Here is a 27,441-nt window from a genome sequence, read left to right as displayed (position 1 = left end):
CGTCATCAGAAAGCTCCTCAATCATTAAATCAGATGCATTTGAATCAGACTCATACTCTCCCTCTTGTTGTTCACTGGATATTCCTTGAATAAAATTTACTTCCATGGGTTCATCAGATGGATCACTAGGCTGTCTCCCTAAGTTGAAAATATTGAGATCAACAGTCATATTCCCAAAAGATAGTTTCATCTGACCGGTTCTACAGTTTATCAAAGCATTTGAGGTGGCTAAGAACGGTCTTCCTAAAATGACGGGGATTTGACTTTTGAGATTGGAAACGGGCTGCGTTTCCAAGACAATAAAATCAACAGAGAAAATGAACTCTCCAACTTTGATCAGAACATCATCTACCTCTCCTTTGGGAATTTTTACAGATCTATCAGCTAACTGTAGAGTGCATCTTGTCGGTTTAAGTTCTCCTACACCTAGCTGTTGATAGACTGAATAAGGAAGGAGGTTGACGATGGCTCCCAAGTCTAGAAGTGCCTTATCAATGTGAGTGTTACCTATGATGCGTGGAATTGTGGGACAACCAGGGTCCTTATATTTCAACGGCATGGGTTTCGAAAAAAATTCACTGAGGTTGGCAGCCAAGAAGACTTTCTTGGGGACATTGGTGGTTCTTTTCTTAGTCATAAGTCCTTCAAGAACTTTGCATAAGAAGGGATTTGTTCGATTGCATCTAGGAGAGGGATGTTGATCTTGACCTGTTTGAATGTTTCTAGGATTTTCTCAACCTGCGGGGAGTTTTTCCTAGGTTTGAGTATATCTGGAAAGGGGGCAATGGGCCTATACCTATCTAGATCAGGCTCAATATCAAGTTCAGCATTTTGGTCATCGGAAGGAATTGTTTCATCGGAAGGAGTGTTTTGGATGGGAGAAGGGGTTTGATCCGGTGGCATTCTAACCTGATTGTCTATTTGTTTACCTGATCTCAGAGTGTGAATTGCATTCAGTTGAGCTGGGTTGTTGGAACTGGATCTAGTGTCTTTAGGGTTTGCAACAGGTTGACTTGGAAATTTTCCTTTTTCTCTCTCACTCACGGCAGCGGCTAGTTGCCCAAGTTAGGTTTCTAACCGGGCTATGGCTTGTGTGTTCGAGTTGAGCACTTGGCCGGTGGTCTGCATGAATGAATTTAGAGTGGTGGATGATTGGGTCAACATGTTGGTAGTTTGTGTAGAAGCTTTGATCATAGCTTCTAAACCCTTTTCTAAGACACTCAAACGTTTGTCATGTTCGGAATTTGACGGATTTGTAGGCTGGTGAGGATGAGGACGTTGGTTTGAAAAAGGTGGGTTAGAAAAATTGTTCGGTGCATTGAACGGGACAGCGTTTCCCCTCGGGAATTGCGGGTTTGACGCGGGAATGAAGTTTTGATTTCCGGGAGAGTTTCCTTGGTTCCAAGCAAAGTTAGGATGATTTCTCCAACCTGGATTGTAGGTTGGAGAAAATGAATCATTTCTGGGACGCTACAATGCAGCGTTCATCTGTTCTAAAGCGTAGTTGTTTCCTAGAAGAGGACATTCCTCTGAAACGTGGGTAGGAGACTGACAGTTATGACATCCCGGGGCAGAAATGTGATTGATTTGAGCCGGAGCTCGTTCCTTAACTTCTAAGGCTTCTAACCTCCGCATAATCGTCACCATCTTTGCTTCAGAAGCAATATTTGACTCCAAAGAAAAACCACTAGACTTAGATTGGGGAACAGATGAAACCCTGTCATCACAGTTTTCCCATTGCATTGTTTTCTCGGATAGACTCTCTAGGAATTCCCAAGCTTCATCAGCGGTTTTTCTCATAAAATCTCCCTGACACATCGATTCTAAAGATGTTTTTAAAGAATAGTCCAATCCTTCATATATGACTTGGCACAGTCGCCATTTTTCTAGACCGTGATGAGGACATTGGATTAAAAGATCTTTAAATCGGTCAAAGTATTTCCAGAATGGCTCTCCCGGGATAATTTTGAAATTCTGAATGTTGTTCCTAAGCTTTACCGTTTTGTGAATAGGGAAAATTTTCTTAAGAAAAACGGTGACAAATTCCTCCCAAGTTGAGATGGAATTTATCGGTAAGCTGTACAGCCATTTTTTAGCTTTGTCCTTAAGAGCAAATGGAATAAATCTAAGCTTAATTGCATCTTTAGTTAATTCCCTTATTTTAATCATAATACATACTTCCTCAAATTCCGAGATAAATATATATGCATCTTCTGTTTCATTACCTAGGAATTTGGGAAGCATGTTTATGAAATGCGGTCTAAGCTCGAAATTTGCTCCATTTACTTCGGGGAGTCTTATGCAAGATGGAATTGCATTTCTGGTGGGGTAACACATATCCTGAAGAACTGGTTGATTTTCCATTTCTTGGATTGGTTCAACACGGATTAAACGATGAAAATTATCCTGAACCCAAAATTGCATACACCAAAACAATTTTTTTTAAAAAAAATTAGTTTTTTTTAAGGAAAGAAAGAAAGAAAATTAGTTTTTTTTTAAGGAAAGAAAGAAAGAAAGTTAGTTTTGTTTTAAAGGAAAGAAAGAATAAAAATTAGTTTTTTTTTATATGAGAAGATAAAGAAAAAGAAAAATCCTAATTAAAACAAATCAAGGCAATCACTTTTCAATCAACTCTAACTCTAGGGTTTAGCCTAACTCCACTAGACCAGCTCCTAACCAAAAATTCCTACAGTAAAAAGATCAAAGTTTCACCTAGATAGTTAGCCAGGTAAGGATAGTACTAGAGGGTGATCAAAGATCAATTAAGTACCTCTTTCCTTGCGGAGCGCTTTACGCAACCCCTAAACCTTGCCTTAGACACCAACTATTCTGAGAAAACTTAAACCGTTCGCTTAAGGATTTCTTGTTCCTTATTGAGCTCGAATCCTTAGGGGCCAACGTCTAATGAGTTTTAGAAGGCTTGGATTTGTGAAGTGAGGAATTAGTAATTTGTGGGCTAAGGAAAGGGTGATGAAATCCCTTACCTTATCTTGATTGGGGTTTTGCCCTTAAGAATGTTTTAAGTGTGTGCCAAATCAAGTGCTACAATCACTTTGGTGAATTCCTACACTATATGAAATGCAACCCTAGAAATTAAAAGCGACTAAAAAGGATGATAAAAAAGAAAATCTTTATATTTTTTAATTATGGTTAACAACAATCAAATGTGAGAAAGGAGAAAATTATTTGAGTTTATTATCTTGTTAGTTTATATCTAAGTGAAAGATGAATTTTATTATGGTCAACAAAAATAAAATCTTTTTTTTAATCCTAATTGTCTCTAATTGTGAAGCTAGCTAAAGAGGGTGGAATTGAAAACTAGAAAGAAGACTTACCCGAAAGTAATGCTCCAAATTCTTGATCTTCAATCCAAGATTTTCAAGCTCCAAGCGGTTTCTTAACAAGAAAAATACACAAGTTAAAGAATCAAGTTAATAAAATCCTATTTTAGCACCTTCCCCGGCAACGGCGCCAAAAACTTGATGCGGCATAATTATGTACCAAAATTGCAAGTGCACAATTTATCAAGTTATAGTATAAAAATATCGATCCCACGAGGAAGGTGATTTTTTAAGAGATTATTAAACTTGGTTCTTATATTTTGTGCGTGACAATTAGGAATAAAGAATAAGTGTGAATGTGATGAGTGATTGTTGTGAATATTTGCAAAAGATAATAAATTGAATTTTAGAGGAAAATTGCAAGTGCACAATTTATCAAGTTATAGTATAAAAATATCGATCCCACGAGGAAGGTGATTTTAAGAGATTATTAGAAATGATTCTTATGTTTTGTGCATGACAATTAGGAATAAAGAATAAGTGTGATTTTGTTGAGTGATTTTTTGATTTATATGCAAGAGGTAATAAATTGAATTTTAGAGAAGAAAGAATCAAAAAATAAATGAAATCACAAGGCAAGAAATATGAATTAATAAAATCAAGAAATAAAACCAAAAATGAAAAGAAAATTTAAGAAAGTTAAGATGAAGGATTCAAAAGAGGTAAGAAATCTAGAATATAATCCACTAACCAATTTCAATTACAAAATATAAACTATTCTCTTTTTATCATATTTCAACTTAGATTTATTAAGCATAGATTATCAAACCATTTAAGGAAAGTGTAACCTATCAAATTATCATCTAAGCTAAAATTACTATTCATGATAAGAACAACAACATGATAATAATCCTAGAATTCATAAGCATAACCTATCAAACCATTTAAGATAAGCATAGATTATCAAATTCTTCTTCTACCGATTAGTTCTCTAGTTGATTATCCTAAACATGAACATTTTAAGTACAAGAGAATAATTCATACAATATAAAGGAAATTAGACTAGTTTCATATAATTCTAAACTTCCTACAAGAATTAAATTCACATCTTTAAGAAATAAAAACAAGAAAAAGAACTAATTACAAAAATAAAAAGAAAAGAAAAATCTAAACTATGAACAAGAAATAAATCTAACTACAAAGAAAATAAAAATCTAAACTACAAAATAAATTGCAGAAATTAAATGCAAGAAAAATAAATCTACTCTACAAATTAAAGTGCAAAAAGAAATAAAAAAGACAAGAAAATAAATCTACACTACAAGCATGAATTTAAATCTAACTAATAAGCAATAATAAAGAAATTACTAAAAAGAAATAAAAGAGAAAAGAAATGCAAACCTTCAAATTGCTCTTCATCTCCATCCTCATCATTCAACAAGAGGAGAAAGAACAAATTTAAAGAGGAAAAAATTATTTTTATTAATTGCAACTAAAGTTACAATTTTTGGAAGGCCTTCTCAATTAAGAGTAGCCCTCCTCTCCAAAAGGAGTTTACAAAATTTTCACACCTCTAACCCCTCACTCTCTACCCCTATTTATAGTAATCTTCAATAAATATGAGCCATTGGATTTGTCTTGAGCCCCAAGCAACAATCTCTACCTTTGATTTATTTGATTTTCAAAAGAAATTCAAAATCCAATTGCAAAAGCCTAGTCCTTGAGTCTTGAAACAAATCCGGCCCAGTTATGTTAAAAACCAACTTCAAGTCCGGTCCTTTGTGGTTGCAGCTCCGGTCCATGAGAAGCATTTGTTGATGGGCTTTTGTTTTCATTTTCATTCAAACACCAGTTCGGCCATGTTCATGCATCTTTTGATTTTCAAAATGAAGTCCGGCTCACTTTTTAATTCTTCAGCTAACGGCCCACTTTTGAATTTATTCTTCAGCTAAGAAGTCCGGCCCACTTTGAATTCCATTTGATTTTCAAGATAAAAACAAAGAAGAGCCGGCCCACTTTGTGGTCAAAAGCTATATCTGCAGCAGCCGAAGTCATATTCTTGTGATTTTTGCATAAAAGTCCAATTCATTCCAACTCTTGCATCCAAGTCCAAGCATAGCTTCCTTGGTGTATTTTTTTATGGGCTTTGTTTTTTGGGCTTCAATCATTTTCTTGATAGGCTTTGGGCTTCAAAAAATGCTACAAAATAGAGAAGAGAGATTTTTTAGGGTTTTTTATATTTAATAATATTTATTTATATTTTCATTCAATTATGTGGAAACTAAGCTAACAATAATTATTAATGGTATGTTTATTCATATAAAATAGATAATGAGGATATAAAATTATAATAAAATATGATTATCATCCTACTATTCATCTTCTTCCAAACATTTTCTTCCATATCAGCAGGTTTCTCTTGTAACTCAAGAGTCTCTTCCAAGTTTTGAGCGTCCAACGCATCTATCACTTGGCACCTCCACAAACTAAAATTGATCTTGCCATCAAACTTTGGAACATCGATCTTCATGTTATTGATACTCAAACTATATATCGTCTTCGTAAGAGACGATCCCGATGTGCTTGCTTCACCCATATTATCGATCTAACTCTTCAAATAGGAATCCTTCAGCGAATCCTTCAAACAAGCCTCAAGTCGAACCCGAAGATCTGATACCACAGGCTCACGTGGGTGTGGCCACGTCCCCACACGTCCACTCACAGCTTAGAGATAATCCATTGCCAGATTTCCTGTTATCAGAAAAAAGGCTAACAAAAGTTTTACTGGATCCAGTTCCTATTTTCTCCAAGAATACATCATTAACATTTTCCTTTACAGGTTCATCCTCATTTTCCAAGAATACATCATTAACCTTATCCTTTACAGGTTCGTCCTCTTTTTCTTCCAGATTCAAAATCGCAGATTCATTAAAATCAGATTCGGGTTGATGATCCTTATTAAGCACATTTTCCTCATTTGTATCAACAGATCTAACTTCTACAGTATTCCTCACATCAGATATCAATGTAACAATATCCGTATCAGCTATCAAATTTGAAATCTTTGAAACTGAATCAAGAACTCTTGATGATTTTGAAGAAGAACTTTGGAACAGAGGAAAATCAGAAGAAGTTACCTCAAACTCAACCTCGTCGGCCCAGGAAACCCTAGGGGATCTATTAACGCCATTACCAGAGATTTGAGAATTACTAAGATGACGAACTTGAACTCCATTTATCTGAGTTGAATACAGGGAATTAATCATGGAATCAGAAGATTTAAGTATTTCCTCCATTGATTTCTTCATCTTTTCTCCCTTTGGACCAGTCGATCCCATAATACTGGATCCCTCATCATCTCCATCCAACCTTGCGTCAAATTGATCCTCAGAGTGCAGCAAATTGAAGCTAGAGGATCTCAATCCAATATTAAGGATCTTCCTTCCACTCCTCTTCTTCTTCTTGGCCATGGAAAACTAAGCAGGGTCACAGGTTAGCTGCAAGAATCGCATGCTAACATGCACCGTCAGACCCGCTCCTACTTTTTTAAAAAACCTGTTATTTTTTTTGTAAGACAGCTTGTTAGTTCACATAAAATATCCTGAACGAAAAGAATGATTGATCTTGCCTAAAATATGACTAAGATATCCTGAACAAAAAAGAAGGAAAATGAAAAACAAAAGGAAATAAAAAGTCAAAATTTTTTGGATATTCTATGAAAAGTTTTTTATTTGTTCGAGTAAAGTTAGCAATCTTTAGGAATTTTCGTGAAGTTCTTTTAAGTTTTTTATATAGTTACTTGAATGCTTTTATCGTATAAAATTGTACTAGAGCTAGCATTAATCTAGCTTGATTAATTAGTACTTAAGATGTGTTGATTACAGCTAAACTGATTAGAAATGCTTGTGGAAATTTATGGTTTTATGTAAGTTGGATAATATATTGCTTTTGTGGATATTCAAACCATTTTTTGTTGTTCTTCCTCTTCTAGCAATTATTTGCTTTAGCTTAGTTGCATACTTCATCAAATCACTTGAAAAAACATGTCATATAACTATATCTGATTCACGTACGTTTTGTAGTTTGGTGGCCCTGTCACGGTAATCAGTAGGTAGTAGCTTGGCCAAAGCTTAAATGTATTTCATTAAGTTTGCTAGCTATGTCGAAGTAGGGGTCATGAAAATTGATGATATTTTGTTTTATTTTTATGACTATCAGGGTTTAGTTTGGTCTTTGTCACTGCAAGCTTGAGCAAAATATTTTTACTTGTTATTGTCCCTCATCAGTGTCAGTATTGCAGAAAATAAGAAACCTGAAGTTAGTAAAGTACTTTAGATATGCCCTTATCATATAAGGTTAAATACGCTCATTAAACACTAGCATGACTCTCAATTCTAATTTATGTCTGCTTATCAATTTTATTTCATTGTATTCTGTATCACTGCAAACTTGACTGGGGTGTGGTATCTTTGTAATTTCCTTTATTTATTTTAGCATTATCATATTGATTGACATCGTACGTAAGATGAATTCCTTATATATTTTAAGGATGATAAAACATCCTACTATGTTGTCTCCTTTGTTTTCTATCAGTACTATCCTAGCTTGAATAAGGTTTTATTTCGTAATGGTTCATTGACATCTGTTATAGCCTGCAAATAAATGTGTTAATCTTTCTTGAGTTGTCGACAAGTGTCCCACTCCACACCAAATCAGACACGATAACAGCCCAGACAACTCGAACCACTCCGGCGGCCAACTCCATAGGCCGATAACTTATATGGCCGAATCGAAAGGCGGTATTTGCTGACCTACCTATCAGATCGAGCCCACAAGCCTCCATACTCGGCCCACTATCTTAGCCAACAACTCTCGAGGCCGACTACAAATGCGGTATTTGTCGTCTCATTCGCAGAGCGGAGTCAAGAGGCAGTGCGTCCTCGAACTCCACACCAACAACTACCCCTCCTCATCACAGCTGGTGCCACGAATCCTCATGATTCATCACTCACCAACTCCCCTCAATCATCCTCACATCCAATCAAGGACGACTCACCCACTTCTGCAGCCGACACCTATAGAGACACTTGTCGAGTCAGCTGCCTACCTGGACTCGTCCACAGTTACCTTCATGCCCTTCTGATCTACTATAAAAGGGAGCCGCACTGCATGAGGTAACTTCTTCTGTGGTCAAGCAACTCTGAGCAATTCCTCTCACTATTTCTCTTATATTTTCTCACTCAAGTTTAAACACAAACTTAATCATCAGAGGAACAACCAGAGAACACAGCTCCGGCCTCTCACGAGTTCATCCAGTGCAGGGAAGAACAACGATCTATAGAGCCAGTCATCTGGAGGAGTTTGAGGACTCTAACTCTACTTTAATCCATAAATAAACCCCATGTTTGATAACTGGCATCAACAACATCTGATACATCATATTGATTTTAATATTTATACCTATCACTACTCTTAGTTATTTGCCACTTAATATTGATTTTTTTAACATTTTTTAGGAGTCTGTACATAATGAGGGTCTCGGATATTAGTACTCCAAATAAACTATCTGACTTTTAAAACTACTTATACTTTCTTCTCAAGTAATACAAACTTAATAAAATTTCAACTACTCCTTTTTTAACAATTTGCTGTTTATTATGGTCAATCATGATTTTTTAACTACGTGTATTGCACATGTATCCCACCAAGCACATAATAAAATGATAAGAGTTTGGCCATGTTTCACAAATCTCATTTTATGCAAACCTTACAAGAGGGACAAACAATCTCTTGTAAAAAAAATTAAAAAAAAATCTTATGAGGGTCCAAAAGTAAGTGGGAATATCTCAAATTTTTCCTATTTTAAAGTGAAATTAATAAATAGGTAAAATTTATCCTTATAAGGAAAAACGCACTTATGAATTAAAGTGAGTGAGTTCCCATCTACTTATAAAGATCTTATGGGCTTGTGATGGGTAGAAGTAATATGGAAAATACTTCTTTAGTGTTGGGATTTTTAGATCTCGGAAAAACTCTGAAAACTAACAAACGCAGTAAGTAGAATCTCACACAAGATTTAATATGGAAAACTCTCAACATGGAAAAATTACGAATCGAAAAATGATCCACTATCGGCTCCAAAATATAATTTTTTGCATGGACAAAGACGGTGAAACCCTCTCTCTCTCACACTATCCTTGAATTGAGTTACACCCTCTATTAAACTCTGACTATATGAATATTGTGTCTCTCTCCCCCTCTACTAAAAAACCCTAGAATAAGACGTTTTATTTAAAGATACCCCTGACTCGTCTACCAAATTAACTTGGCCTCTAAGAAAATAACTAGAACTAGACATAGCCTTCAAATCCAAATCCAATTTGGAGTTTGAGTCGGTACCCAACATATCATCCCTCAACAAAAAATCTCTAAGTATTTTCACAGCTTCAGAAAAACTCACTCTTCTTCTTGTTCTTCACCTCTGCCTTGTGAACAATAGTCTGAAAAAGTGTCACCTACACTATTAACAAAATGTCCATCTAAATAGCAAATATGATTGCTATTCTTCCTTCCTCGCAAAATTAAATCATCATCTCTATAGACTTTGCACCACTCCTCTTCACCCACATACTTGTACCCATGCAATGTCATCTCACCCAACCAAATTAAATTAGCACCACATGATGGCACATATCTCACATTACGAATAATTCCAATCTTCCCAGTGTGAAGCTTGAGGAAAACACTCCCAACGCCTTCAGCCTTCATAATCTCGTAGTTTCCAATGATCACATCACCAAATTCTTCATCTCTCTTCAATGTGTCAAAACACTTCTTGTTGTTGCAAACATTCACAGAAGCTACAGAATTTAACACCCAAATGTTACTCACATCAGTCGGTACTCTTCGTCATCAACAACACATTTTCATCACACGCAATTATCGAAGAGTCCTCCTCCTTTCCATTTTCTTGAAGCTGCATCTGTCTAATGCAATTCAAGTCATCTCGCATTTGGGAACATCTAAACTGAATGTGACACTTCTCTCCGTAGTAGTAGCACTTCCTTTCGCTGCCATCTCGGGCCCAAAATTTTGATCCTCCATGATAATTGTTACATCTCCCCATGCTCCTCCCTCGATTAGAACCTTCAAAATCTAGTGCTTTCTCACCACTACATGCACTCTCTTTTCCCATCGTTCTCTCATTCTCTTGTATGAGTGTGCTCTCACCACTACATGCGCTCTTTTTTCTAGTCATTCTCTCATTCTCTCGTATGAGTGTTGTTACATCATTAAATTTTAAAGTCTGCTTCCCCACGATTATCGTCTAAACCAATGGCTTATACAACTTTGGTAGGGAAGATAGTAGGAGTAACACCTGCTCTTCTTCTTTAATTTCGTCATTAATATCCATAAGTTGGAAAATTAACTAATAAAAGGTATTCATGTGGTTTTGAATAGTAGTACATTTTTCCATCTTCAATAAATAAAACTCTATCCTCAAACACAATTGGTTGGTCATCGACTTCGACACATAAATCCCCTCGAGCTTGTCTCACAGCTCCCTTTGTGTGATCTCCTACATAACGTTGTACTTGATCTTGGGAGAGTGCCAAATAAATTGTGCTAACCGCCTTCTTTTGCATAGAACTCCATTCACCAGCATCCTTCATCCCTTTTGGCTTTCTTTTCTCCAAAGCTTGATCAACACATTGTTGCACTAGAAGATCTTCGACCGTACACTGTCATACTGTAAAATTATATTGCCATTGAATAGCATAATATCGAACTTTGAACCCGAAGATGTCATCATTCTCTAACCACAACCAAATTCAAATAAGTTACTATAAAAGTTGAACTTGGAAGATATGACATTAAAAAATGAATCCAACATGTCGAAAAACCCTAGGAACGACTTTTGGATCACTAAAATTCACATCCAAACCCTCTATCGGCTGACAAATCAATCAGATCTTTACATTCCCCACATGAAAATTAAGCATTTAGGTGACCTCATTTTTGATGTTGTAACGCCCCTGATTTTTACACTGGCTGTAGTTCAGGGTAAACCCCAGAGATGTTAGGACCTGCTATGCACCCTCCTCTGAGGTTCACCCTGGACTACAGCTAGTGTGAAATCAGGGGCATTTCAACTGTTGATTTCAGCCACACAAAAATCACCCCTTAGAATTGTTTTCATGCGGACCCACCTTTCATGTGTGTAAGATCACGTGCTAACTTCTTCCTCTACTTTTTCATGCGAGCAGAAACCGTTGATCCCACTTTTGCCCCAATCGACCGCTGCCGAGATTTCTGACAATTGACGCCTTTCAACCTCCTCCGACTCTGGATAAATGCCCTGAGCCTATCTGAACCAAAATCTTCCACGAACCGTTGAACCTCATTCTAATATCACTTGTTGGGATTTTTAGATCTCGCAAAAGCCCCAAAAACTAACAAACGCGGTAAATAGAATCTCACACAAGACTTAACGTGGAAATCTCTCAATATGAAAAGACCATGGGATCGAAAACAATCCACTATCACCTTGAAAATATGATCTTTTACATGGACAAAAACTGTTGACCCTTCTCTATCACAATACCCTTGAATCCGATTACGCCCTCTGTTAAATCCTGATTACAAAAATATTGTATCTCTCTCCTTCTCTACTAAAAAAAATCCTAGAATAAGACGTTTCATTTAAAGACACCCCTGACTTGTCCACCAAGTCAACTTGACCTTCAAGAATACTACTAGTAATGGGCCAAGCATTTAAATCCGAATCTAAGCTGGAGCTTGATTCGGCACCCAACATTTAGGACAATCTACAAACTCAAGTCTTTGAAGAATATTCCAGGTTATCTAGGGTTTGCTTATACGGTCACGGGGCAACCTTAGGTTCTCAAAGGATTAATCACACGTAGACCCTTGCAGCATTGATGTTTTGTAATTGCTGTCTTTGTAGTTTCATTGTTGCAAATAAACCTCGTAGGTCAAATTTTGCTGACTCTTTTATCCTTGGATGAAATTTCGGAATATAATGCCCGTGGGTGAAATTAATGAGTACACCTAAGGACAAAAGAGCAAAAAAGAAAATTTAGCTCAAGCGGTCTATCAACGACAATGGAACAACGGAGGTAGTTAGTCAATACAAACATACTATAAGGCGTCTATTTGCAATTAACCCATTCTCAAATGATGTAGATTGGGGTTGTATCCAAACCCGTACCAATTCAGCGTGACACTCTCTGCTTTGCTGCCCGCTCTATTCACTGATATTGATTGCATTGATGTAAACTTGGTAATGCGACATGTATGATTTACTTCTTTTCATGTATGATTTTCAGTAGAAGGCCCACTTTAGGATTTACTTTTTCCTCTAAGGGTGTTTGTTTCAAATCCTATAATTTTAGGATATGGATTTCACAATGTGATTTGAAATCCATAGGTAATTTGTTATGGGTTGGGATTCCTAAAACTTTGTTTGTTTCAATAATATTTTAGGATTTTGAATACTATAATTTGTAATATTTTTGTTTGTTTCAAACTTTTTGGAATTTAAAATCCTTAATTTGTCTATTTGTAATATTTTTGTTTGTTTCAAACTTTTTGGAATTTAAAATCCTTAATTTGTCTAACACTTTTGAAATCCACCCCACATCCCACCCAAAAAAGATTTGGAATTTAAAATCCTTAATTTGTCTAACACTTTTGAAATCCACCCCACATCCCACCCAAAAAAGAGAATTTCATAAATCCTTAAATTTCATATTTTTTTATTATTTGGGGATTTGATACTCTAAATTTTGTTTTGAAACAAACAAGTTTTTATGGAGTTCTAAAATCCAAAAAAACCCACTTTTTGATCCTAGAATTTAAAATCCACCCAAATGCCAATTTTCTTTTGAAACAAACACCCCCTAAACCGATGCGAAAGTATGAATGCAATGGACCCCTTTATTTTCACAATGTGAGGCTCCACTCTAGACAAACCCCAATATTGTATTTTTTTTTTTCTCAAACTCTAGGTCACCTCAAAAAAAAGGACCAACAAAGTTAAATCCTGTATTAAACAAGTAGGATTCACCATGCTAGCTCCCATAAAGAGCCCTATTTGAAAAAAAGCTAAGCACAATTATTGCTGCAACTAACACCACGTCACCAATAGTCACTGCACACCATCAAAGCAAAAATAATTCTAGCTGTTTTTGTCACCGTTTCAGTACTCTATGTCCCAAGGACTTGAGAAATAAAGTAATATACAGTTCAGTACCAATTCAATGAGGAAGGCCAGCTCAATGGGAAAAGGTGAGAATTCACATGGTTCAATAAAATTTTCTTTTGTTGAGCTTCGCCCCCTTTTCTTGCACCAAACTCTGCTGCTCAGTTGACACATGCCCTCATCTCATTCACACCTGCATCCATCACTTCGATTCTCATCTGATATGTTCTCTTTCACATCATAGAGAGAGAGAGAGAGAGAGAGAGAGAAGGCTCTTTCGCTCTCAATTTTGTTGTGGTTAAGCTCTCATCATCACCAAATATCGCTGCTGGTTACTTGGTAAGTCCTCCCTGCAAATTTAATCATCATCCCATCTGATCAACAATGAATTTGTACAGATGATTCAAACAGCATGACAAGTTCTGCTGTTCTAGCCCTCTATATTACAATTTGTTGCGTTGCATTCATTATATCGAAGATCATAATCTCGGTGCTCCTATACAAAAGATGGGCGAGGAAGCGTAGGATTGTTGAAGAAAGCTTATCAGGTTCATTTCTACTTATACTTATAACGATAAATCTGAAACATTATTGGAAGTCATCGATGATGACTGATTTTATGGTAACAGGTGGGAAAATGGTGATGTTTCGGTCTCCGACAACACAGTCCATAAATTCAAAAGCTTTCATGAAGACGATGATGAAGCTAACAAACAAAGACATTATCGGCTCTGGTGGATATGGCACGGTGTACAAATTGACCATAGATGACATGGCATTTGCGGTGAAGAGACTAAACAAGGGACGCACAGAGAGGGATCTTGGATTTGAAAGAGAAGTAGATGCAATGGGTGATATAAAGCATAGAAATATTGTCACTCTTCATGGATACTACATAGCACCTCAGTTTAATCTACTGATATACGAGCTGATGCCAAATGGAAGCTTGGATTTATTCCTCCACAGTAAGTTGTGTTTTCGCTCTTTTGGATTTTTTTAGAATTCAGTTATCAGGAGGTTGAATTTTTTATGCAGGAAGGATGCGTGAAGAAAAACCTCTGGAGTGGCCAACTAGGTTCAAGATTGCATTAGGAGCAGCTCGGGGTATAGCGTACCTCCATCATGACTGTATTCCTCATATAATTCATCGAGACATTAAATCGAGTAACATACTACTAGATCAAAATATGGAGGCGAGGGTATCTGATTTTGGATTGGCAACATTGATGGGACCAGATAATACTCATGTTTCGACTGTTGTAGCTGGAACTTTTGGCTATCTAGCTCCTGGTTTGTTTCTGGATCTGCAAATATTTAAATGGTTTCGAACTTCTGTTATAATTCACGTCCTGATAATGCTGAAGTTTCTTCTCTAAATTTCTTCTCGTCGCTCTTTCAGAATATTTTGATACGGGGAAAGCAACGACAAAGGGAGATGTCTACAGCTTCGGTGTGGTTCTGCTCGAACTTTTAACAGGAAAACAGCCAACGGATGAATCATTTATTGAGGAAGGCACGAAGTTAGTCACCTGGGTAAACCCTTGAACACCGACTGTACATAAACATAGTAGTCAATTGACAATACTTTTTGAGTTTCCTTTCTCGGCATTTTATCTTTAGGATCACATCTGTTAAAGTAAGAGAGAGAGAGAGAATCTTGGGTAAATTTCCCTTGAATTGAATATTGAGTGTGCACATATATTTATACAAGTAGAGGAGTGTGAGGTTTGTTCTCCCAAGCAATGTGGGACTAAAACCCACTACAATACACTATTATCAACAGCCCCCTTCAAACTCATGTTGGATCAAACAAAGTGAGTTTGCGTACAAGAAACTAGAACCGATGAACAGGTAAGGCCTTTGTGAAGAAATCTGCAAGCTCGTCAGCGGATGAAACATGAGGAAGTAGAATTGTCTTGTCCTTGATAACTTGGTGACGGACAAAATGAGCGTCGATCTCAATATGTTTGGTCCTTTCATGAAATACTGGATTATTAGCAATCTGGATGGCACTCTTATTATCACAGTAGAGAGGAGTAGGAGTCGTAACAGAAATACCGAAATCACTGAGAAGGCGACGAAGATGAATAATCTCTTTAGCTGTTGTGGACATTGCACGATACTCTGCCTCAGTACTGGAAAGAGCAATAACATCTTGTTTCTTACTTCGCCAGGAAATAAGGGAATCACCAAGAAATATACAATAACCTGTGGTAGACTTTCTGGTAGTTGGATCACCAGCCCAATCAGCATCAGAATATGCACAAAGCTCTAACTTAGATGTAGCAGGAAACAAAAGTGAGCGAGTGCTAGTACCCCGGAGGTACCGAAGAATCCGTAATAAGACAGCATAGTGTACAGAACGTGGGGCACTAACAAATTGACTGACAATACCAACAGCATGAGAGATATCTGGTCGAGAGATGCACAAATAGACCAACTGACCAACAAGATGTCGATATCGGGTAGGATCAGATAGAGGCTCACCGTCAGTAGAGCAAAGTTTGACATTCTGCTGGAGTGGAGTATCGACAGTTGTATTATCAGTTAACTCAGCTTGATTTAGAATATCTGAGAGATACTTCTGTTGAGACAGTAATACACCCCGCGGGCCTTGAGAAATTTCTAGACCAAGGAAATACCGAAGAGATCCAAGATCCTTCATGTGGAACTGTTGTTGCAACTGAGATTTTGCGTATTGTATACCTGTCATATCATCACCTGTAATGATCATATCATCTACATAGATGAGTAATAAAACCCTGCCACGCGATGTAGTGCGAACAAACAGAGAAGCATCTTGATGACTTTCTATAAAGCCCGCTTTGAGCACAACATCGCGAAAACACTCAAACCAAGCGCGGGGTGCCTGTTTGAGACCATAAACAGCACGACGAAGGAGACATACATGTCCCGGAGGAATATTTGACCCTGGAGGCGGTTGCATATATACGGTCTCTGATAAAGAGCCATGAAGAAAAGCATTTTTGACATCCATCTGGTATAAGGGCCAACGATGAGCAGCAGCGACCGCAAGGAGAGTACGCACAGTGGGCATCTGAGCAACAGGAGCAAAGGTCTCCTCATAATCAATACCTTGTTGCTGAGTAAAACCTCTAGCCACTAAACGAGCTTTTCGACGTTCAATGGTGCCATCAGGACGAAACTTGACCTTATAAACCCATTTACTGCCAACAAGAGAGATCCCAGGAGGACAGGGAACAATATCCCAGGTATGAGTTTGCTGAAATGCTTGAAATTCCTCAGCCATAGCTTGTCGCCACTCTGGAATTTGAACTGCCTCTTGGAAGGACTTTGGCTCAACAATAGTATGAATGGCAGCAAGAAAGTTATGAAAGATAGGTGAATAAGAAGTAACAGAAGCATACCGGGCAGGCATGACATGTGGGCGTTTGCCTCGACGAAGAGCAAGAGGAACCTCAGGCGGGGGAGATGCTGGCGCAGGTGCATGAAGATCAACAGTATTTTCTGGAGTGAGAGTTGTGTCCACAGGATATGGATTAGATGGTGTAAGAGAAGACTCAGGTGAGGAAGAGTCAACAGAAGGAGAGGGAGAGATGTCAGGGAGATCTCGAAAGGAAAATTGAGGTGAAGAAGTGGGTGATGCAGTGGACGGGGAAGCATGATCGGTAGAGTGGAGGAAATTAAAGTCATCAGAAGTAGAATAATATGGAGAATCCTCTTCGAACTGAACATGACGAGATATATGAACTCGACGAGTTGCGGGATCATAACAACGATAACCTCGATGTTCTGAACTAATTCCTAAATAAACACAAGAAACTGCTCTGGGAGACAATTTATCACGTTCGTGAGATGGCAGAAAAACAAAACATCGACAACCAAAAACGCGAACTAGATCATAACGGGGAGGATGAGTATAAACACGACTATAAGGAGTAGCACCGGAAAGAGAGCTAGATGGAGTGATATTAATGGCATGAGTCGCGGTGAGAATAGCCTCAGCCCAGAAACGACGAGGAACAGAGTAAGAAATGAGCATTGATCGGGCAGTATCGAGGATATGACGATGTTTGCGTTCAGCAACACCATTTTGCTCATGAGTGTAGGGACATGACTGTTGAAAGATAGTCCCATGAGAGGACATGATAGAGCGCATGGCAGAGGATAGGTACTCTTTGGCACAATCAGAACGAAAAACTTTAATACGAGATTGCCATTGAGTGAAAATCATAGCAGTGAAGGCTTGATAAGCAGTAAGTACGTCAGAGCGATTCTTAAGTAGGTAAACCCATGTAAAACGAGAGAAATCGTCGATAAAACTAACATAATATAAGTAGCCAGATGAAGAAGGCAAAGGAGCTGGCCCCCAAATATCAGAATGTACTAAATCAAATAAGGAAGTGGATACAGATGTACTCATTTTAAATGGTAAAGCAGTGAATTTAGCCAATTTGCAACCAGCACATGACTCAATACTAGAACTAGATGATACAGGACCAAGTACTCCAGACTGAATAAGACTCTCCAGCCTTTTATTACACACATGACCAAGTCGTCTATGCCATAAATTGGCAGGAAGCGAGGTAGAGGGTTTTGACGAACAAAGAGAAGCAACAAGAGAACGTGGACGTATGGACTCTGGAAGGTGAAGATATTCCAGAAAATACAGTTTGTGCCTCCTACGACCCGCCCCAACCGTCTTGCCCGTCTGTGGATCCTGCACAATACAAGTATCAGAAGAAAATGAGACAAACAGGCCCGCCATGCATAAAGAGCTAATAGAAATTAAATTCAAGCACAATTGTGGAGCCACATAGACGGGACCAAGTGTTAGACGACCAGATGGATCATTTTGTGGGGTAATAGAGCCATACTGAGTAATGGACAATGGTTGTCCAGCAGCTGTGTAGATAGGAGGAAGAGAGGATGAAGTAAAGACAGAGGATAAAAGTGAGGCATTACAAGTCATATGAAAGGAACAACCAGAGTCAAAAATCCAGAGATCATTCATACCAGAGACTGAAGGATTAGCTGAAGAACCAGCAAAATGCATACCAGAGAGTTGTGCGGCGGATGTAGAGGTGATATGTTGAAAAGCATCAAGTTGACGGCGAAGACTTTCAATAGCTTGAATAGTAGAGTCTGAAGTAGTAGAAGGTATAGCATTGGCCAACAATCCTGGTGTACGAGAGGGTTGAGACTGAGGGGGTCGCCGACCACGTCCAGTACCTGAGGAACGTAACTCAGGATGAAGCTTGAAGCATGTCTCAATGCGGTGTCCTTCCTTCTTACAATATTTGCAAGAGAGCTTAGATCGAGCCTGTGGAGAGGGAGCCTGTGGAGAAGTATAATTCATAACAGGAGCAGTGACAGGTACAGACAAAACAGTCTCGAGTGAAGAGGTAGGAGTGTCTGTTGACAAATTGAGTCGTGCTGTCTGCTGCCGGGTCTCATAAGCAGTGAGAGCTCCCATAACTGAGGCCAAAGTCGGAAATTGAGGCTGGTGAAGTAGTTGATCAGCCATAGTTGAATATTCAGGAAGGGACTGAAACAATTGATGCACCTCATGCCGTTCGTACCAGGCTAGCCAGTCTTCATATGTGGAATTACGTCCAGGAAGCATGGAGCGTAACTCTGTCCAAAAAGCTTGCATTTGTCCAAAATGGGACTGCAGAGATGAACTACCTTTGCGTTGTAGAGAAATGCGTTGCAGAAGATATGCCTCCCGTGCACCCGAGCACTCAGTGAAACGCTCAGTGAGACGAGTCCACATGGCCTGAGCAGAGGGAAGCGAGCCAATCTCGACAGTGAGACCAGAGCCAACACAGCGAGTGAGATAATCCATAACACGAAATTCCTGCAATTGCCACTCTGAACTCTCCTTGACATAGAGAGCACGAGCAGTCTGAAGATCGACATCACCACTGCCAGAGGCAATAGTACTGGATGAAGCAACAGTGCTGATGGACGGTGGAACTGGTCCCGTACTGGTGAGATGATCAAGCAAACCAGCGCCACGCAAGGCATTGGTGACAATGGTGGACCACCCTGCCCAGTCACTTTGATCATTGAGGGGCAAAGGTGGTTTGGGAATCTTCTCTGAAGGAGCCATAACAGCAATCTTGAGACGTTAAGATGTCGAGATGCTGTTACTAATGTCGTTCGTTTGAGGCCGAGAGACGGCTTGAAACGACGATGCCGTTAATTTGAGACCGAGAGACGGTCTTGAAACGACAATGCCGTTAAAATAGAACCCGAAGGTTAGAATGAAACCCGAAGGGTTAAAATAGAACCCGAAGGTTAGAATGAAACCCGAAGGTTTAAAATAGAACCCGAAGGTTAGAATGAAACCCGAAGGTTTAAAATAGAACCCGAAGGTTAAACGAGAACGCGAAACGCGTTAAGAGGCCGCAAAACGACAAGGCCAAAATATCTGGCAGATGAACGCCAAATAATTAAAAATAAAAATAAAAAAAATAAAACATTAAACGGCTGCAAAGCAATAAGGCCAAGATTTGGCAAAAGAACGCAAAAGCGTTAAAAATTTTATTGAAAGGGAAATAGCCCTAGCTCTGATACCATGTTAAAGTAAGAGAGAGAGAGAGAATCTTGGGTAAATTTCCCTTGAATTGAATATTGAGTGTGCACATATATTTATACAAGTAGAGGAGTGTGAGGTTTGTTCTCCCAAGCAATGTGGGACTAAAACCCACTACAATACACTATTATCAACAACATCCAAATGATCGTACCCTCAGCCCCTCTCACCGCTGTATAATTTATGATTGGGGGTCTGATTATCTATTTTCCTAGTTGGCAACATTTTAAAATCTTAACCTGGTGTGTGCATAATCACAAAGGGGACTTGATTAAGAAAACATGCGAAAGGATAAATTTTGACGAGTTGATATTAATATGATCAGGACATCGCAGTGTACTTATTATCAAAAAACTACATATAGGCCATATTGGAACAAGCTCCCCCTGTTGAACTAATCAGTGTTTAGTAACCTAAACAACCCAAGAGCCATAGTGTGACATCCTAGGTGGAAGGGAATCCTAAGAGTCAAAGTATAATAAGTGGGGTGGTATTCTAAGAGATGACTCTTTGTATTCTATGAAAGTAAATGTGTAGAGTATGAAGGGTCGTGTATAAGTCTATATAAACCCATGAGTGGGAGAATTTGATATGAATAAAAAAAAAAACAAAAGCACCAAATTTTCTATCTTCTTCTACATCTCTCTCTAATTCTCTATCATACTAGTCTTAGCCAAAGTTTTCTTCACTACTCAGTTCAAAATTACAACATGGTATCAGAGCTTCGTTACGACAACTAAGTGTTAAGAAACCATACCTCTACAAAAACAGCAACACCCACTACCAAAACTCTTCCAAATAGCCTCCGCAAAATGACCGATACAACCGTCGATTCTCCAACTTTATCTCGGGCTCAAGTGGCTGACCCAATAGTCATTTAGTCTGACCCAAAACCTACCTCCGACGAGATACGAATATCGATCTTCTCCGGGGAGAACTACGACTTTTGGTGGATCAAGATGAGGAAGATATTCAGAGCGCATGACCTTTGGAAGCTAGTGGAGAAAGGTTTCGAGGTGCCAGAAGACGAAGACTCTCGCACCCTGACAGAGCAGAAGACATTAAAGCTCAACTACATGAGGGATGCCAAAGCCCTCGAGTTGATCCAAAATGCCCGACTCCATCTTCCCCAAGATCTCCAACGAGGAGACAGCAAAGGCGGCATGGGACATCCTCCAAAAAGAGTACTGTGGAAGTGAAAAGGTACGGGCGGTTAAGCTTCAAACTATTCGAAAAGAGTTTGAGCAAATCTCTATGAGAGTAGAAGAAAGACTCGATAATTTTCTTACTAGATTCACCATTGTTATAAATCAATTAAAAACATATGGTGAAGATGTAACAAATCAAAGAGTAGTTCAAAAAATTCTTATTTCTCTCTAGTAGATATGACCTCATTGTAAGTGTGATAGAAGAAACAAAAGATATGGAGAATGTTTCATTACAAGAGGCAATAGCATCTATAAAGGCGTTTGACCAAAAGCTTAAGAAGAGGAATGAAGCTTCTATCATGGAGAGAGTCTTCCAAAGCTTCAACATGAGCTCAAATTAACAAAAGAGCCAGAAGAAAAAGAAAAAGAAGAAAGGAGGCAAGCCCAATTTTGCTCCAAAGCCTTAACAACAACAACAACAAAGTGGCAACTCCCAACAAGGTAGCAAATCCACATGTAGAACTTGTGGCAAATCTCATCAAGGGAAATGCTGGTTCGAGGGGAAGCCCAAGTGCATCAACTGCTCCAGATTTGGGCATACCAAAGAGCAATGCAGGACTCAAGGAAATCAAAACCAAAATTGTCGGCAAGTCTTTGCAAACCAAGAACAAGACGGCAAAGGTAATGTTTTCTTTGCTTGTCATGGAGGAAAAGATAGTAATGATAGTCTTTGGTATATTGACAGTAGCTGTAGTAACCACATGACCACGAACCGGTCACTGTTGATAGACTTAGACACATCCTATCTTGGTAGTGTTAAGATGAAAAATGGAAATATTGTAAAATCTGAAGGAAAGGGTATATTGGCTGTAAATACAAATAAAGGAAAAATATACATTAAGGATGTAATGCTTGTACCGGGTCTAGAGGAAAATTGTTAAGTGTAGGTGAAATGCTCCTTAACGGTTATTTTTTAGTTTTTGGTGATCAAGCAATGAAGATCTATGATGATAGGAGTTTTAACAACTTGGTGGCCAAAATCAAGATGCAACCCAACAGAAGTTTTCCTCTCTCACTGCACTACTTGAACACTCAAGCTCTAAAGGTTAAAGAGGTGAACTCCTCCTGGCTATGGCACAAGAGGATCGGGCATCTCAACTTCCAAAGCCTCAAGACTCTTCAAAGCAGAGAAATGGTGTATGGCCTCCCAACCATTGAAGGAGTTGAAGGTGTCTACTCCAGTTGCATGAAAGGCAAGCAGCACCGAGGCGAGTTTCCAAAGGAAGGAGCATGGAGGGTAACAAAGCCTTTGGAGTTGATCCATACGGATCTATGTAGTCCAATGAAGACGGAGTCCCTGGCCGGCAATAAATATTTTATCACTTTTATTGATGACTTTAGTAGGATGGACTGGGTCTACTTTTTGAGGCTCAAATCAGAAGCTTTCATCGTCTTCCAAAAGTACAAAGAAATGGTGGAAAGACAAACAGACATAGTGATCAAGAAGATTCGAAGTGATCGGGATGGAGAGTACACTTCAGCAGAGTTTGAGGACTACTGCAGCAACCTTGGCATCTAGAAGCAAACCACATGTCCATACACTCCTTAACAGAACGGAGTGGAAGAAAGGAAGAACCAAATTATCATGGAGATGGCCAAGAGTCTCTTACATGATAAGAACCTTCCCTACAAGTTCTAGGGAGAAGCAGTCAACACCGCAGTGTATCTTCTTAACCGATGTCCAATAAGAGCAATGAAGGACAAGACACCCTTAGAAGCATTCTCAAGTAGAAAACCTTCCTTAAACCACCTTAAAGTTTTCGGTTGTGTTTGTTTTGCTCACATCCCAGGCCAGTTGAGATCCAAACTGGAGGAGAACACAAGAAGGTGTATCTTTATGGGATACGCAAGCCATACGAAGCGCTACAGGCTCTTCAACCTGAAGACTCAAAAGATCATCATCTCACGGGATGTGGTCTTTGACTAATCAGCCAAGTGGAACTGGGATCTCAAGAAGGAGGAGCAGGTGCCCACAAGCTTCATCTACCTAGATTTAGAGAGCACCCAAGATCCAGATCCAGAGCCAGAAGTGCAAACTCCACAATACGGTTCAAGTTCAACAAGCTCCGACTCAACCATACCAAGATCAAGTGCTAGCTCCTCAAGCACACCATCCAACTCTGGTCCTAGTTCTTCTTCCTCCTCAGATAAAACTCCATTAAGATACAGAAATCTTAATGAGATTTACGCTTCATATAATTTTTGCATATTGGAGTCTGAGTCATTTGAAGAAGCCATCAAAGAAAAAGATTGGAAGAAAGCTATGCAGGAGGAGATCTCCATGATAGAGAAAAATGGTACTTGGGAGCTGGTAGAGAAACCTGCAGCCAAGCCAATCATCAGCGTCAAGTGGGTCTATAAGACCAAGCTGAACTTTAATGGGTCCATCAACAAGAAGAAGGCACGGCTTGTGGCGAAAGGCTATTCACAAAAGCTCGGAGTGGACTTCAATGAAACCTTTGCCCCTGTCTCCAGACTAGAGACAATTCGTCTCTTGATTGCTCTAGACTTCAATGAAACCTTTGCCCCTGTCTCCAGACTAGAGACAATTCGTCTCTTGATTGCTCTAGCTGCTGACAAAGGGTGGAAGGTATTCCAGCTCGATGTGAAGTCGGCATTCCTCAATGGGGTGCTACAACCTCAATGGGGTGCTACAAGAAGAAGTCTACATCCATCAACCGCAAGGGTTCAAAGTTGTAGGAGCCGAGGATAAAGTCTACAAGCTCCACAAGGCGCTTTACGGTCTCAATCAAGCACCAAGGACGTGGTATGAAGAGGTCAACTCCTACTTCACCCAACATAACTTCAAAAGGAGCCTTAGTGAAGCCACACTTTACATTCGAATAGATGAGGTAGATATTCTCATTGTAGCTGTATATGTAAATGATATTATCTATATAGGCAACAGTGAGAAGCTTATGCATGAGTTCAAGAAAGACACGATGGAGGTGTACGAGATGGTAGATTTAGGCCTCCTTCACCACTTTCTTTGTATGGGGATCCAGCAGGACGAAGATGGCATCATCATTCATCAGCAGGCCTATGCACAGTCAATTTTGAAGAAGTTCGGCATGGCAGACTACAAGCCCGTCTCTACCCCACTGGTGGTCAGTGATAAACTCAAGAAGGGAGACTGTACCGAAGGAGAAGACCTCAACCTCTATAGAAGTATCATAGGGAGTCTCCTCTACCTCTCTAATACTTGACCTGACCTCATGTTTGCCTCAAGTCTCTTAAGCAGGTTCATGCATTGTGCAACAAGAGTGCACATGAGAGCTGCTGAACGGGTCCTTAGGTACATCCAAGGCACCCAGAATTTTAGGATCCATTTTGAGAAGAACTCCTCAACAAAGATATTCGGATTTTGCGATAGTGACTGGGGGGTGATGAAGATGACATGTACCTCTGGATACTGCTTCACATTCGGATTGGGTGTGTTCTCCTAGGCGTCAATGAAGCAGGAGTCTGTGGCACTATCAACTGCAGAAGCCGAGTACGTGGTGGCTTCTCAAGCAGCATCACAAATCAAGTGGCTGAGGGATGTGTTTGAAGACATTGGTGAAAAACAACTATAGCATACTCCTCTCCTTTGCGACAACAAGTCAACGATCGCAATGGCAAAGAACCCCGTCTTCCACCAAAGGACGAGACATATCAAGAGAAAATACCACTTCATCAGAGACGTGATCGTGGACAAGGAGATGGAGGCCATCTACTGCAAAACTGAAGATCAAGCTGCAGACATTCTCACCAAAACCTTGCTGAAGGATCGCTTCTGCACACTTCGAGAACTAATGGGTGTTAAACCTGCTAACCCTGAGGAGGAGTGTTGAACTAATCAGTGTTTAGCAACCTAAACAACCCAAGAGCCATAGTGTGATATCTGTTGAACTAATCAGTGTTTAGCAACCTAAACAACCCAAGAGCCATAGTGTGATATCCTAGGTGGAAGGGAATCCTAAGAATCAGTGTTTAGCAACCTAAACAACCCAAGAGCCATAGTGTGATATCCTAGGTGGAAGGGAATCCTAAGAATCAAAGTATAATAAGTGGGGTGATATTCTAAGAGATGACTCTTTGTATTCTATGAAAGTAAATGTGTAGAGTATGAAGGGTCATGTATAAATCTATATAAACTCATGAGTGGGAGAATTTGATATGAATAAAAAAAAGCACCAAATTCTCTATCTTCTTCTACATCTCTCTCTAATTCTCTATCATATATACTAGCCTTAGCCAAAGTTTTCTTCACTACTCAGTTCAAAATTACAACACTCTGTGATGTTTCGACTATGATAGATATAAGAATTTAAGTGAAAACACTGCAACATGCATTCAGTTATGATACCTTGAAAATTCAAGAGAAACCCATCTATTCCGCAGCTTTGAAGTTTGAAAATATATATCATCATAGTTTCCGATTAAAAAAATTAAAGAAATTCCTAAAGAAGTTTATTTCCAAGATATTATGGTTCTAGGATTTTATTGCTGCAGCTTCTTACGGAATTTCAAGTCGTGTGTACTACCTGCCTCAGTTTCTTCAGTTTACTTGTTTTTCCCCACACTAGGCTATGTAAATAAACCTTTTATGAACATGAACTCTGTCACGCATGGTACTTATAGATTTTACATGATTAATGAAGTTACATATGCTATTGAAATATATTTCTTTGATCAGCAATTTTTCAGTAACTACAATGCATAACAAGCTGTTTCTCGTAAGAACTAACTTTACCAGATACATTTATAGTGCATTACTTCTGCCATGGCATGCATATTTTATATATATACTTTTGGATCCCATTGTTTGCTATACTTTTTTTCACTTTTGGACTCCATTTTCTCTACATTCTGTTACAGTCAATTACTGGTAACTTGAACTCAGCAAATGCATGTAACAGGTGAAAGGCGTTGTTGAAGATAGGAAAGAAGAACATGCAGTTGATAGTAACCTCATCAATTTTCCGGTTGACGAAGTCAAGAAAGTATTTGCAGTTGCAGAAAAATGTCTAGAACCGGATCCTTTCAAGAGATCAGACATGGCTAGAGTTGTTAAGATGCTCGAGGAAATAAACTCGCAAAAAGTATAATTGGGTTTTTTTTTTAGTGTAAAGAGTAGATTTTTTTTAAAGTCAAATTCAGCACAAGATTCTTTGTGCTTTTGAAAATTCATCATTGAACAAATGGTGGGCTATGTGCATAATCATTATCCATTATTACTTTGTGCTGCATATATAATTACCAAATCCTCAGACTAATCCACATAATGCAATGTTATTGTTAAGTATGCCTCCAAAGCCCAAAGGCAATTATGACAAGGATATTGCTCTCGTAACTGCCTCAACGCCGCATTATCACTGGTTCCTTTTGTGATTATCATGGCCTATCATTGGCAATATAAATTTCTATGCTCAACTGTATATTCCCTAAATATTTTTTTTTTTAAGTATCCTTCTATCTCCTGACCTCATTCCCATATGCCATTCCATCTGTTAGAAATATTAGGGCACTAGAGTCATTAGTTATTAAGAAATTTAGAAAAAAATTATTTTACATTGAGAAGTATTTTTTTGCTCTCATTTTCATAAAACATCCTGGGTTTTCGAGGTATTTTCTTGGCATAAAGGTCGCCCTGTCTTTTCAGGATCTCTCCTTGTCTCAACAACTAATTTGTTGACTGAGATTGCTGTTTCTCGTCGAAGTCAACTGATACCCCAATGGACTACATTGTTCAGTTTGATTAGAATTTTGGGGGAATGTGGATGCTCTTGATAGTCCTAGGAATTGTTCATTGTTGACAGGAAAGTTCATTTAGTAGAAAGTGACTCGCCTTGATTTTTGGGATTCTAAATTAGTATCTGCAAACTGCATGAAAGCTACACTGAGATGAAGTGCTCTGGGTAAGGATTTGTTAAGTCGTCCTTCATCGTTCCATTCCTGGTTGTAGCATATTTTGTTGGAATTTGGAACTTTGCAGTAGAAGCACATTGTCGTTATGAGATCCACAGCTAAGGCTGAATATCGAGGTATGACTCGTACTGCTTATGAGATAACATGGATTCAGTCTCTTCTTTTAGAGTTTGGTTTGGTTCTTTCTCAACCAATTGTGATGTATTGTGATAAACCAGGTTGCCATTTATATTG

The 27,441-nt window shown here is 38.8% G+C and overlaps 1 protein-coding gene across 2 annotated transcripts; it reads left to right on the top strand.

Moving 5' to 3' along the window:
- LOC109829240 (receptor-like serine/threonine-protein kinase At1g78530) lies at positions 13,527-26,566 on the top strand. 2 transcript variants are annotated; one of them, XM_020396415.1, is made up of 6 exons: positions 13,527-13,592; positions 13,905-14,054; positions 14,136-14,471; positions 14,542-14,796; positions 14,906-15,039; positions 26,199-26,566. In XM_020396415.1, the coding sequence occupies exons 1-6, from the start codon at positions 13,565-13,567 to the stop codon at positions 26,385-26,387; spliced, it is 1,092 nt and encodes a 363-aa protein (XP_020252004.1). In that variant the 5' UTR covers positions 13,527-13,564; the 3' UTR covers positions 26,388-26,566. The 2 variants fall into 2 exon arrangements, with proteins under 2 accessions (XP_020252004.1, XP_020252005.1); XM_020396416.1 differs by lacking the exon at positions 13,527-13,592 and adding an exon at positions 13,609-13,845 and having other exon boundaries at positions 26,199-26,565.

The sequence above is a fragment of the Asparagus officinalis genome, chromosome 1 (assembly GCF_001876935.1).
Source record: "Asparagus officinalis chromosome 1, Aspof.V1, whole genome shotgun sequence".
NCBI lineage: Eukaryota > Viridiplantae > Streptophyta > Magnoliopsida > Asparagales > Asparagaceae > Asparagus > Asparagus officinalis.
Note: the sequence above shows the minus strand (reverse complement) of the source record. Positions and strands in the feature narration are given on the sequence as shown.

What these genes read in the sequence shown, in the direction of transcription:
- LOC109829240 (XM_020396415.1), top strand. Translation starts at nt 13,565, where the DNA reads ATGAGGAAGGCCAGCTCAATGGGAAAAG. An exon ending in CTTGGATTTATTCCTCCACA is followed by an intron (nt 14,472 to 14,541) that starts GTAAGTTGTGTT and finishes TTTTTTATGCAG; the next exon opens with GAAGGATGCGTGAAGAAAAA. An exon ending in GCACGAAGTTAGTCACCTGG is followed by an intron (nt 15,040 to 26,198) that starts GTAAACCCTTGA and finishes TGCATGTAACAG; the next exon opens with GTGAAAGGCGTTGTTGAAGA.